Source organism: Ambystoma mexicanum, chromosome 1p, assembly GCF_040938575.1.
Source record: "Ambystoma mexicanum isolate Mex_15411 chromosome 1p, UKY_AmexF1_1, whole genome shotgun sequence".
NCBI lineage: Eukaryota > Metazoa > Chordata > Amphibia > Caudata > Ambystomatidae > Ambystoma > Ambystoma mexicanum.
In genome coordinates this window covers 354148965-354164047 of record NC_090921.1, presented here as the reverse complement: position 1 = coordinate 354164047, position 15083 = coordinate 354148965, and the positions used below count along the sequence as shown (strand labels likewise).

Below are 15083 nucleotides of genomic sequence, written 5' to 3'. Positions count from 1 at the left end.
CATGCTGGCTGCCAAAAACCTGGAATGGATCCGGAAGGGAAGTAACTTGGAAAATAAGGTTTTAGCGCTCCCAATTCATCACAGAACTGTAGCATTAGGTTCAGAGGAAATGTCCAGTAGGGAATAAACCCCAAAACATGCCCCCAAGTGGCGGGAACGGGAGCGAAGGGAGCGAGTCGTGACAGATACACTACTGAGAGTCTTTTGATCAACTGTTATTTAGTGTATGCATTACTCAGAATGTATTTTCTTAGCTTAGATAGTGACCACCGTGTTTCACAGCGACCTGACCTTCACCCATCCGGAGCACAAATGTCTGACGTCAATCCTCCCGCCAACCAAGCAACCAACCCGGAGGAAGAGATGATGCCCACACCTAAGTCACCACCACGGCTGACCAATCCTGCTCCAACGTAGCATCATATGTTAAAAATGTAGATGTACTATATAAATGTGTTGTAACCTTGATGTGGTCAGAGCGCTCTCAGAGATCTAGATAAACCTTCCTTAAAACTCTCACAGCCTGCGCTTTTGTGCCTTATTCCCTGCCCAGGGAGTGTTTGTTTTATTCAGTTTTTACACGTGTGAGTCAGGGTGGGCACAAACAGTATCTTCAGAAGCTGAACCTGGAGTAAGTGTGCTTCTCAGTCACTGAGTGTAACTGTTGTTTTTTGGTCCAGAATATAGTAAGTGGGTTTGGATTATTTTACTTATTCAATTTCATTATTATAAGAAGCAGAGTGATTCTGGTTTCCATCAGGGCTGGAGCTCTTAATAGGTCTGTCATAGAGTTCACATCATCTGGAGCAGAGCTCTGAGTCGCTTTTGGTATTGCCATGCGTAGCACACTTGGACACTTGTAGGGAGTATAACACTTAGTGAAAACAGCGCATTGTGCACATTATGCATTTTCAAGAGGCCTGAGCAATTGCTTTTTTTGCGTGTTCTTTACTTTCTACTGCCATACAACCTATTTAGAACATAATAAAAAGGCATTTTACTTAAAAATACAATGGCAGAGTCCTTATCCTGAGATGCATAACATGGCTGTCCTGCTTCATGATGATATATTGACATGGCAGTGGTTTGAAAGACTTGTTGGGACATGCGTGCAATGATTGAAGCGCTAAGTATGCCACTGGATGTGGAATGTGTATCTACATCAATGCGCGTGGGAGCCTGTGCATGCAGGTAGACCCTACATCAGCAGACTGACTACATAGACATAAAGGCAGATCAAAAATATATCACTCACCACTGCAGTGTAGAAAGTGCAGATGACCCCGGTGGAAAAGACTGATGCCCAGATGTCGAGACCTGTGACTGAAAAAAGAAACGAAGGGAGCAGGTTCACTAGGTTTTTTAATATATTATATTATATATATTATATTATGAAACCCCATGCAAGATTTAATCACTAACACCATTCCGGCTAGCACTATTAAATTGACGCTATGGTGATATGTGCTTTTCGAAACAGGTGAAACGATATGAAACGGTCTTTGAAGCTATGAATGGGCGAGCCTTAAAATTTTTCATCGAATCATTGAAATAATGGTTTCTACCAGTTTAAATTAGGTAAATCCCTAAAGAGCTGTCCCCGGAGAGGCTTCCAGTCAGGGCTTTAAATACCTGAGTCACCTTATTTGTGGATAAAAATAGTTTAAATCATTCCAAGCTATAGGCAATTATTAGCATTAATGAAATTCAAATTGATTCGACCTGAAAACGTCCTACTCTCTGAATTATAACACATATGATATGATATGATAGTTTGTTTATATAGCCTATACACAATGTGTTTCAAAGCGCTTCAAGGCAAGGGAGGGAACAAAGGAAAATACAACCACATTCTTACAGGCCATGAACCGTAAGGATGTGAAATTAACTATCGTACTCGGCCTGACGACATTTCATATAGTGCAAGAGCTAAGACATAGATAAGGAAGGAAGGGGGAGAGTGGGAAGGAAATGGAAACAGACAGGCGACTACCGTACTAGGCCTGACAACATTTCTGGTAGAGCCGGAGAAAAACAAAAGGTGAGGGAGAGGGGTGCAGAAAGGGAGGGAAGGAACAAAACAAGCGACTATCATACTAGGCCTGACGACATTTCAGATAGTGCTGGAGGTGTGGTGGGGAGAAAAAAAACAGTAATGGGAGGGTGGAGGAAACAGACGAGGCTGCTATCATATTAGGTCCAGGGACAATTCTGATAGAGTAAGTGCATAGAAGAAAGTAAGGGGAGGAGATAGGAAAAGGGAGAAGGGAAAGGAGGAGAGAACAGAGAGTAAGCAGTCAAAAAGAGTGGAGAAGCAAGAGTGTAGAGCGAATACAATTGCAGAAGTCAGTAGTAACACATAATGTTGCAAGCCAGGATACAAGATGAAGATGGGAACAGCATGATTCAGGGCCATCATGAGTACACGATGCAAAGGAAGTCCAGCATGAGAGTTGAGAAAGAGTGACGCACCGTGAATGAATGAAGTCCATAAAAGTCAAATCCAGCATTGGCCACAAGACGGTGATGGTGAAGGAAGGCACCAGGTGGGCGGGGCTTGCTAAGTGGTGAAAAAGAGAAGAAGGCAGGAAGGCACCAGGTGGGCGGGGCTTAGGCCAGGTGACCTAGATCCACTTGCACCTGCTCCCCATCTGCAAAGGAAAAGAAGCTGGAGGGCTCCTTAAGTAGGGAAACAGAGCGGCAAGCAGGAAGGCACCAGGTGGGCGTGGCTTGCTAAGTGGTGAAAAAGAGCGGCAAGCAGGAAGGCACCAGGTGGGCGGGGCTTGCTAAGTGGTGAAAAAGAGTGGCAGGCAGGAAGGCACCAGGTGGGCGGGGCTTAGGCCAGGTGACCTAGATCCACTTGCACCTGCTCCCCACATACAAACAAATATAACACATACAAGCATAACAAAATCAATGTTGAGTTTAAAGAAGCATTACATGAACAAAACTACTATGTGACACAAGTATGAGCCGTGTTGGAGCAAAAACAAGTACCCTTATCTAGGCAAGCGGTGCAAATGAGATTCATTTCAAGTTTCAGCTCCAAACGTTTTGAAAACCCACTGTCCAGCTACTCTTGAATTACATTTAAACCCATTCCTATTGAAAAGTTGTTATTGGATATACATAGTGAAGACATGGAGTGCCATTTCGACACCCCCCCTCTGGCAATAGGACCAGATTATGAGGATGCCTATTATGGCCTAATGGTAGCACCTACCCTGTCACAGAGACCTCTGCTTGTTAAAGATTTAAATTATGTCTTAAACTGTGCCCAGTTTCTGTGGTTTGATCACTTGGAAATTCTATCAGCTCATAAGGGACTCCACCCTCAGGAGATGGATCTGCTCTTTCCTATCTGACTGCTCCCAAATCGTCTCCCTCCTTCCTTTCTCCTTTTCCGCCTGCTCAGCCCCCCAGGCAGCCCCTCCTCCTCATCATCATCCTTTACCTTTCACCCCTCCCCAAGCTTTTCCATTCCCACAATCTCACCTGTTACAACTATGCTGATGACACCCAGATCATCCTCAAGAATCCCAACTCCCCCTTCTTTCCCCACTCAGAACATGCATCCTGCCTCTTACACAGTGACCGCTGGATGACGATCAATCACCCGCTCGTCAACCCCGGAAAAAAAGAAATCCTAATCTGCGGCAAAATAGCTCTTCTTCCCCAACCTCTCTCTTGGCCACACTCATTAGTTATTGCTATTGTTATTTTGCATTTATATAGCGCCTTATATACCATTGGTATGGTCTGAAGGCGCTGGTAGGTTGAACGCCCTTGGGAACCGAAGTTCAGATCAGTAGAGAGAGTAGGGAGAGTCAAAAAGGTGTGTGTGGGCACCAGGTATGTGTGCAGCTCGTGCGGTATCAGTGTAATAGCTGCTTCCTAGCAGTAGGTGTGGTGGTTGAGAGATCAGGAGTATGTGTTCGTTCTGGCAGGATATATCCAGATCGGATGTGGCTGCGTTAGGCCTGAGGAGAACGCCTTGCTGGGGCTGTCTAACCAGCAGTGTTTACTTAGAATGATGTGGAGTGAGCGGCGGATATTGGTATGAGAACAGTTATACCGAATGGTGTCATAGTATCTCTGTGTTCTAGTTGAGTGGTGATGTAAAGGAGAGAGTAAGCGTGGTGATGTGATATGGTGTGTTGCATGGTCTTTCAAGCGTTCTCTGTATTCAATCATACTATATACATCACGCAGTTCTATGCGCTTCAGTCCGTTCCATGCGCTCCTATCCACTCATGCATCCCAGTCTGCTCGATACACTGTGGTCTGTTCCACACACTCATGCATTCCAGCTCGTCCCTCGCGCTCTGCACGCTCCAGTCAGCCGCCACGCATGTACTCTTGTCTGCCCTTCACATGTACTATACATTCACCTGTTTTATGCACTCATCCCCTCTAGGCACTCATCCCCTCTAGGCACTCATCCCCTCTACGCACTCATCCCCTCTAGGCACTCATCCCCTCTACGCACTCATCCGCTTTAAGGACATATATTCATCTCTATGCCTATGCCTTCATCCGTTATGTGCACCCATCCTCAGTGTACCCTTATTTGATCATCCACTCTATCCACTCAATCAATTCATCCGCCCTATACAGTCATCAGGTCTTATACAATCATCCGCTCTATCCACTCATCCGCCATATATGCACTAATCCCTTCTACGCACTCATCCCTTCTACGCACTCATCCCTGTGTTTGTAGCTCATGGCACCTAGAAGAGCCAACCACCCATGACTGGATTTGTGATGTCCACACCTCATGCTAGCCTTTTGTCGATAAAATGGTGGGCTTACCTTGACTGTGGTCTCAGACAGACTCAGAGATGCGGCCAATTGGAACCGTGTGGTCCGGTACAGGTAGCGCTGCTCGCAGTACTCCTGCTCAAGTCTGGCAAACTGCTCTGCGCTGAAGATAGTCCTGTAACATCTGGTCTTGCACGGGTTGGTGCCCACTGCATTCCCCTGTGTCAAAAACCTAGGATGCACCTTTAGCTCAGATCTGACCCTCTCCCGTCACATCATTGCAGTCTCCAGATGGTGCACATTCCACCTCTGCATCCTTAAACAGATCGTTCCTTATCTATCCTAACCCCATAGTTTCCAAAATCATGGCCATCATCCTCTCGTGCCTAGACTACTCTAACTCCCTCTACCTAGGGGCGCCTACATACCAACTGAGAATGCTCCATCTGATTCAAAACTCTGCAGCAAGACTCCTTGACACTCTCCCCCAGAGAACACATCTCCCCACACTCAGGACACTCAAATGGCTGTACATCAGCTGACAGGCCTCCTTCAAAGCCATGTGCATTAACCACAAGAAAGGCATGGAATTCCTCCAAAAGAAATCTTACTCACTATCACCCCACCAGAAGCCTCATATCAGGCTCTGCACACCTCCTGGTAGTGCCTCCTTTCAGGTTCTCCAGATCAGGAGGTGCCTGTTTCTCTGTCCTCGCACCCACTTTCTGGAAGTCCCTCCCCCTCACACTCTGCCTCATAGGGGACCACCTGGCCTTCAGGAAAGCCCTCAAAACCTAGATTTTCCCCCAACTTCCTGATCCCCTCTGCCTCCCTGCCTCCCCTCCCCATCTCTCTCACACACGTTTCACCCTGCAGTCCCCCTTATAACCCCTCCTTACACTTCCCCCACCTGCCCATCGGTCAGCTACTAGCCTTTTCTTTCCTTTTAACTGATTTGCTCTGCCATCCATCCTTCATGTGGGATGACAAGCACACATGGAGGACTCAGGGGGCCATTCCAGCAACTCGCACAGAATGAATCCTGACAGTGGGCCAGGTATTGCACTCATATGGGCTTGAAGGGGGGCAATACATCACACTTAAATGCACCTTTGGAAAAAAACCTACTGATCATCCCATAGAAGGACAACCAGGCACCTCAGACGCCTCACTGGTGGTTGGCACTAAAAGTAACTCTAAAGCACAGGTAGGTGGGCCAGGCTGCCACATGGAATCATGAAATGGGGTCTTTGCTTTCACACTAGAAGAAACTAGGGACTGTAATCGCTCATTTATGCACTCATCGAGCATTTAGATCGCCTGTGAAACGTAGCACTGCTCCCAGTACATAGATGGAACCAAGGAAAGAGACGTTTCTTTGTACAGCTAACCCATTTCTCCTCTTACACACTGCACCTGAACAAATTAGCGGAAGGCCCAGTCTCACTCCACATAGGCTGCACGCACATACAACACAAACAGTATTCCACATACCGCTGCCATAAGAATGAAGATACTTTTAATGACACAAATTCGAACTGTAGCTTCCCACAATGACACAAATTCGAACTGTAGCTTCCCACATAACTCCATCTCCTTAAACACAATCCTGCCCTTTAGTCCATGGTATTCTGCTGCTGCGCGCATACACTCTATTTAGAGAAGCGCGGCTACCGTGATCTTGGCCACTCTCGCATAACCTTAATGGCTGAAATGCACACATGCATAATAGCACCACCCAAACTCTCCCACATTTTTGTACTCTGGTCCCTCCGAGGGCATTCAACCAAAAGCAGGTTGGGACCATAATTATGGTTAAAGGTGCTATAAGAAATGACAAAATGAATGAATGAATGAATATAGACCAAGCTATGGCTGGATTATGGCAGAAACATTTACTGCTTGTTTACCGTGCAAATAGGTTTTCAGATAAAATAGGGAGTAAAGCAATTTTATTGTAGGTTAGCCAGGATGTTACGTAATGACATACTGGAAGTGACATACTACCAGTTCAAATCCTATGGGAAGTGAAGCATTGTCAGTGTACATAAGATAGGAGGAGATGCATTTTGTCACTACAAATACAAGGCAAATAATGTATATAGAATGATTGGAGATCAGGCATGAAGTGATAAAATATCACTGTATTACAGGAAATGAATGCAGGCTACATTGTTTCTTTTTCTTCTTGTGCTATTCATCTTTTGTTCCACCATCCAAAAGGTTGTACCCATTTTTTACAACAGCTTTTAGATTTATTATCCACGATTTTATCTAATTCTTGGATATTTAAATTTACCCATAACACTGATTTTTTCAGGTTTCATAACTAGATGTAATACTTTATTGTCCAGTTTGTTTTCAGTTCAGCATATTGCTTTTCCTACTCACGTTAAGGGTGACATCTTAGATTGTATTATCACTTTTGATTCATTTGTTACTATTGATTCCTCCACTCCAGTTGACTGATCTCATCATTCAACAATTCCTGTATATATTATCTTAAAATAGGGTCAGCCTACACTTTAAAAAAGGGAGAAGCATTCTTGATCACAATTATCGATGCCACAGTTGCATTATATTTCTACCACTCATAATATTTCTCATGAGACTGATGTTAATGTTATTTCTAATTTCCATCAAGATGTCACAATTACTTTTATTTGTCATATTGCTGCAGTCACCTTGCATAACATCTATAAGACTTCTTCAGTGCGTTTGTATTCCCAGGCTTTATTTCAGAAAATAATTACATTTTGCCAACTTAAAAAGGTTTGGCGCAAGGTCCTTCTCCTCAGCCTTAATCATTGCTCAGGCTTGCCCAGTTGTGACTGAAAATATTTGATAACAAAGTCTCAATTGCATCTCTATGCCTCTTAGAATTATGCTGCTACTATTTAGTGTAAGACTCTTTTTGAGGTGGTTTAACATTGTGTCAAAATAGATGTTGGCTGTTCTAAAATATTCCTCAAAGGTATAGAACTATGTATTTTCCTGTATTGCTGTATCTACAATGCCTTCACTTGACAAATGCTGCCAATCAATACATATGTATTGACTAAGTCAAGCTTGTCTAAGGTATTGTCAATACGAATCTGATCATTTCAGTACTTTTTTCTGTACCTTTAGTATTCGTATTTGTGATTGGTATTTTCCAGTTTTTGAAAATGACTTTCCCCAAATGCTGTCATCTTTGGTAGCCACTTCTTATGCTCTTGACAGTATCCCCTCTAGTTTGCTAAGATCTCTTTCTCTTGAGACCCTAAGACATCATCTTCAATTTCTGAATTCTAAATTCTTCTTTTAGCCAGGGCACTTTTCCTGAAAATCTGAAGTTAGGACTGATCACTCCACTTCTAAAGAAATCTTGTCTAGTTATGTCTACCTTGGTCAATTTTCAACCTATTACTACTTTACCTTTTTTTGGCAAGGTCTTAGAAAAAATAGTATCCTTTTAGCAACATCAGTTTTTCCGCTCATGTCAGTCTGGCTTAAGAGACTAGCACTGCACTAAAACCGGCATCCTGCAGATTCTTGATTGCATTGTGTACACCACAGATGGAGGTGGTCGCTGTTTGTTGACTCTTCATGAACTGTCTGTGGTCTTTGACTCGGTGGACAAGAAAACACTCCTTTTGATCCTATCACAACACATGATTTGAAGATCTATTCGTCCAAGACTGAATTTCTTCTTGGTTCTCCTGGTACATCTACCAACCAGTGTCAGTATTGGCTAAACATTCTAAATAGAGATGGTGTGTCCCCCTTTGTGTCTCGTCTGCTTGGTCACTCAGCCTCTGGCTAGACAGCAAATTGTCCTCATGATCTCATGTTAAAAAACACAATTGGAAATGTACCAAATTTCTCCTTTGCATAAAATCAAACCATTTATTCCCCCTGATTTATTTCATTCTCTTGTACAAGCTTTGGCTCTATCTTACATTGACAGAAGTAATGCCTTACCAGTAATGCCTTACTTTGTAGTGTCCCAAAATGCATTTTAAGATCACTAAATTCAGCTTTTCATACTGCGGCTCGCCTAGTTGTTCACACCTGTAAATTTGACAATATCTCTCCAATTTTATTCTACCTTCACTAGCTCCCCCTTGATCTTCAAATACATTTTAAGATGCGTTGTGTCACCACTGGAGCTATTCAACTCAATTGCTTGTCCTAACATTTTTCTAAATTGATTCTTTCTGGTTGGTCATGTGTAACATGCAGTAAATTTGTTTCCAGATTGGAAATTCCGTGGGTCTAGAAATCTCTGACAACCAAGCTTTCTCCTGCATTGTCCCTCAAATCTGGAATTTCCTCCCAGATTTCGTGTGTCTTGCTCCTATTCCTCTTTCATTCTGGAAGCAATTGACAACTTTTAGTTTTTCACAGATCTAACTACTGTATTTAGTATCTGTTTATAGTGTGTTTTATTTGTTTTATATTGTTTTTATCTGTTATTGTTGTAAGTATGAGTGTGAGTATGCAGCATGTCCTCGGCCAAGGTTTGCACAATATGAAATATATGAAATATATATATATATATATATATATATATATATATATATATATATATATATATATATATATATATATATATATATATATATTATGCATTATCAGTGGCTATTGCACAGATAGAGATAATTTGTCCCTACTGATAGGGTATAACAGGGGAAGAAGACACTTAACCTATGGCATGCTCCACGTCGCACAACCTTTCTACTATTCCTTTGTACTACGATTGACCAATCACCCTGTTTCTCTTGACCCAATCAGGCCTACCTAGCAGCCTATCGTTTCTCAGAGTACATACCATATCTGTGCAGCCTACTCGCTATTGTGTATTTACAGTGCATCACAGCAGAATTTGAATCTAGGTGACCTCACATACATGCTCCCATTTTCATTTTATGTGTTTCTAGTGCCTCTCAGCAGAACTCGAATCTAGGTGACCTCACATCCATACTGCCATTCTCGTTTATGTACCGTTTGGGCACTATACCACTACAAATCTTGAGCCTTTTCGACAGTAGCTTCTCTCTACGGCTTCTTATGCAAAACAAATCTAGCTCATTCCAATCCTGCTTCTATGCTCAACCAAGCCATTAACTGCATCTAATACGTGAACCTAGACATTCCAGATACCACAGGCATCACCCTAAAGCCTTAATTCATCTGTGCTCATTGGGCATCAGCACACTAAGCCCACATTCATCGAGACCAACACTACCAGGCCTGGTAAGCCAAAACATCCTCTGTACTCACATTCTCCTGAGAGTCAGCAGGCAATGTTGGCCCCCACCAAAGGCCTTTACATACGGCTTGCTTTTACCGCTTTTACCGCTGTCAGGCCCGACAAACTACAGGTGGCCAGGAGCAAACAGTCCGTCCTTCCTGCCATTTACCGTCGGCCTCTACTAAATATAAACGTACAATCACCCCAAAAATGTCACACACACTGCCCGACTCGCACGACATCACACCATCACTCTTCCTGGCCAAGGCATGGCCATTCCACAACACCTCTAACTCACAGATCACTGCACATAAGCCTGCCTTAAGCCCTATTAAACCTTGTGCCGCTAACAATCAGAAAAGGAAACTAGCATGCTGCCTAGCTATATGCTGGAAGCACCTAAAAAAGACCACCCCTCCGATCACACAGAGCAATGCACGCCTTAGATCTAGAGCCATGGCCACCTTCACTACGAGAGCTCCACAACATCCTTACCCAACCCAAACAGCTCCGACAGCACGTGCCATAGCCGCCGCTATACCCACACCATCTATCTCTGCTTTCCCAGAAAACATATCTAATAAGCATACCCCCATTTCCAACACAATAGTGGAGGCCACAACACACATCAATGGTGCGCACATAAAAGCCAGATCCCTCTCTGCCCATTCCCTCAATATATCTGAACTCATTACCTCCAACAATCTTGATTTCCTAGCAGTCACGGAAACATGACTTCAACCAGCTGCTGGGCCGACCCTTTCCCTGGCCATTCCAGATGGATACACTATCCTTAGGAAAGACTGAATGGTAGCCAAAGGAGGCGGAGTAGCCTTTATTGTCAAAAACCTCTTCCCATAAGAGAAATCCCCAAACAAACCATACGCTCAGGCAAGCTGCTCTCGATCAAAATATCTTTATTCGCTACAGCCACCCTTACGATCCACTGAATTTACAGACCCCCAAGCCCTCTACCTTCCTTTGAGGAAGACACTGCACATCTCCTCTCAACCAACACCAAACCTTCCTCCAAAATCATTGTTTTGGGAGATGTCAACCTAGGTTTTAATGACCCCTCCGATCCCCATGCACATGCACTAGCCAACCAGCACCAGCTCCCCTCTCAAGAAATATAACAACACTCCAGCCAACCTACTGCCTCTAAAAGCCTACTCACATGCAAACACTGACCCCCACCTCCATGATTGAGCTCTATAACCAAACTCTCCTAGAAGCCATAAATAAGATAACACCCTTGAGCATCCGTAAACCCAAACCAATGGCATACATGAATTCTTGGCACAACCCCATTCTTAAAGCCTTAAACTCCACAAAAAGTGCAGTGGAGACCGCATGGAATAAAATACATTCTGACATGAACAAACAGCAATTCACTGCCCTATCTAAAAACTCAAGTAGGCCATTATTCAACATACAATGTGTGAATTGAAAAGGCTAATTGAGCTAAAAGAGAGCTTTTCGATATCTTACATGAACTCAATACACCAGCTCGCTCACCAGATAACTATATCAAACGCACTCCTCAACAAAATCTCCCTACTCCAAACAAAACTCTCAGCAAAATAAAGGAAACCCCCATCAGCTGAGCAGCCCCTAGACCAGCAGCCCTTACCACCCACCATCTCTCCATGGTTTGAATTTGCCCTGGTGACGACCACTGGAACTACCACAATTATTAAAGGCTTGAAACCATCCAGATGCCAAGGAGACATATGTCCTGCCTCTTTCGTAAAAGACTCTGCCAAAGAACTTGTCCTTTTCATCACATCGCTGATCAACAATTCCTTCTGAACCATCAAGGTGCCTGAGAACCTAAAAGAAGACTGGGTACACCTCCTACTTAAGAAGCCCACACTAGATGCTAACGTTGCCACCAACTACTGCACTATCATAACCATACCTTTTTTTTTTTTTTTTTTTATTTGCATTTGGTTCATAATACACAACAATTCATGCAGAACCTTTACAAAATTTAAAAATATTACAAATGATCATTTTACAATTACAAAAATAGCTCTAATTCATTCTCAATGTGTTTACAAAAACTTGCCAATTCATATATTAAGGGTTTGTGACATCCCTGCATCATTCTGGTCCACAAAACTTCAAGACAGTCCTCAAATTCAATTTCCGCAAATTTCCTCAATTCGAGTGTCCTTGTATTCTTAAAATGCGGGCAGTACAGTATAAGATGTTTCAACGTTTCGTACGATTCATTACATTCAACAAATCGACATCCCACGCGATCATTTAATTTATTCATTTCCCAGTTTTTAGTCCGTTCCCGTGTATGGTATAGATTCAATCTAAAGCGAATATATACCTTTCGGATATTTTCGCAAGGGAATAACAAAACATGGTCATAACGTGGAATGCGCTGTTTTACATGCATACTGTATTCCTTATACAACACATAGTTTTTAATTAAGTCAATAGTAATACACCAATCCATTTCAAAAAGTTTTTTCTTAACAAAACCGGGACGATATTGCATGTCCTCAACGGTTGTGTTTATATTATCTAAAATTTGTTGCATTTTCAATTGATAATTAAAAAAGGATTTTGGAGTTTGCATGCCCAACATTTTATTTAAATCGATATACAGTGAGTTAATAGGAGGATAATGAATTTTAACGTAATTGGATAATTGTCTCCATTTCCAACGAGTTGATAATGAAACCAGACCTAGTTCGTGTCGAATAATGGCATTAGGAGTTGACATCGGGAGAAACATTGCAGATTTTAAAAGAGAACCCTGTATACTATCAAGCACGCTAGTCATGTCACACAGACAAATATCTAATGTGTACAATATGACACTTTCGACTTTTAATGTCATAAAGTCTATTAGCGGGATTAAAGAGAATTTGCAGTATTGGCTATAAATCCTTTTCATTTGGGACAACAGTGGTCGAGTTTTATTCCTAATAATATTTGACCATGCGTTAATAGAGTTAAGGGCTGATATATAATACCCTAGATAGATAGCATTGTTCACACGGCAAATTTGTGTATTCAATATTTGCCATCTAAAATTCGCGTTTTTTGATTTCACTCCAAAGGTCATAATGGCAGTTTTTACTGGGTTAGGTGTCAAATTATGTGCTTTTGCAAAATTCTCAAATAATGAGAGTTTGGTTTGGAGCCCTACTGGAGTAGGGTCAAACAAAATAATATCATCAGCAAATGCAATCCATTTCAAATGAATACTCCCCACTTTAACAGAAAACAAATCGCCCTTTTCCCAATTTTCACCGAGATCGGATAGGTATAGATTAAATAAGGTAGCCGCGAGGTTACAGCCCTGTTTCACACCTATTGTTGTACGTATAGGGGCTGTGGTCCCACCTTCTGGGGAAATTCTTATTCTATACGAAGTGTTTGTGTGCAACTTAATAATCCAATACATCAACACAGCTGGAATCCCTAACTTCAACATTTTCTTCCACAATAAGTTGCGGACCACCGTGTCAAAAGCAGAACTCATGTCAATCATTGCTATATATACAGGATTAGAGTTCCTTTCTTTTACTCCAGCAATAACATGCGACATGATAAAAGCATTTAGGGTTGTACTCATAGACTTCCTGAATCCAGTTTGATATTTCGAATACATATCATTCGCCGTGATTACTTTCTCCAATTCATTTAAGAGAAGGATAGAAAAGATCTTAGCCTCAGAATCAATTAACGATATCGGACGATAATTTTCTGGGAGAGATGGATCACCCTTTTTAAAAATAGGTACTATATTGGCAGTTAGCCAAGAGGGTGGAACTTCCCCAGATTTAATAATAGAGTCAAACTTAAGGTTTATGATGTCAGCCCACAACACGGGATCTGCCTTATAAAGACAGGGGGGAAGGCCATCAGGTCCTGCGGCTTTTGAATAGGTCAATCTGGAGATTGCCCATATAATATCGTTGCAATCCCAGTTCAGCCTTGGGATATTGGAATATTCGAGAGAAACATCAGGGACAAAGTGAAATTTGCAAGGTAGTTGGTATTTTGCCTTTATGAAAGTTTGCCAAATGTGCTCAGGAATACAATTTAACGAAAACGTTGCCACGCGTCTATTATCAGCTTTCAGAGTGCGCCAGATTACTCGTGTGTCATGAGCTAAGATGGCACGAATTAATGTACAATTTGCATTGTTATAATTTGAAATACGAGCAGATCTCAAGTTATGTTTATAGGCTAATAATATACCATTCCTCCTTGTCTTACTAACTTCGCTGCCCAAGTTGCCTCTCTTTAAATATCTCAATGCCCTGTTCTTCTCCCTTTTTAATAGTTTGCATGTATGATCATATGGATGTGGATGTTGCACATTGCTTTGTGTATTGCGGAATCGTTCAAGAGCTGTTGCAACTATATCTGGATAATGCATACACAATGTATAATCGTAATTTCCCCCTGCACTTCTAATCCTCTCAATCTCTGAGGAGATTTGTGTAACAACAAAGTTACATATTCCTTGGTTCCATCTGATGGAATGGAAAGGACGATCTATTTCAACCACTGCCAGAGTAATATTGGGTGTAAGCAAATTAAATTTTAGTTGAAAAAAGGTAGAAAGTTGTGCATGATCACCTATCTCAATCCGTCCTATTTCTAGGGGTGCCATGTGCATAAACAGATTATGAGATACAAATATATAATCTATCATTGATTGCATTGTTCCTCTTGACCATGTATTACCAAGATTCATGTCGTTTCTGACCATTAAGTCCATGTCCCACTCCGTGAGGAGTTCTCTAAGTTTGCCTCCTCTGCTACGTGAAAGAGTGGATGATTTAAATTTATGGATTATAGTCAAATCTCTACAATCACAATTAAAGTCACCGCCTATAATGATTTCACAAGTGCGGTATCTGGTAGATATATCCAATAAACATGCATCTAATTCATCTAACATTTCATCGACTGAGATGGCAGCTGGATTCCAATATAAGGAAATTATCATAAGAGATGAGTACCTAAATGAGGGTATTACAAGATGAATCGCCAATATACTGACAGATTCCCAAGCTAATTCTGATTGAGCCTGCAAGGAAATCTT

At 42.1% G+C, this 15083-nt stretch overlaps 1 protein-coding gene across 1 annotated transcript in view; it reads right to left on the bottom strand.

Annotated features, from left to right (window-relative positions):
* The window catches only part of LOC138570121 (sodium/iodide cotransporter-like), a 636461-nt gene that overhangs the window by 509880 nt on the left and 111498 nt on the right, over window positions 1–15083 (bottom strand). Inside the window, exon 4 of the mRNA XM_069648754.1 lies at window positions 1256–1323. Within this exon, the coding sequence (XP_069504855.1) occupies window positions 1256–1323 (68 nt within the window). The remainder of the gene's footprint in view (window positions 1–1255; window positions 1324–15083) is intronic.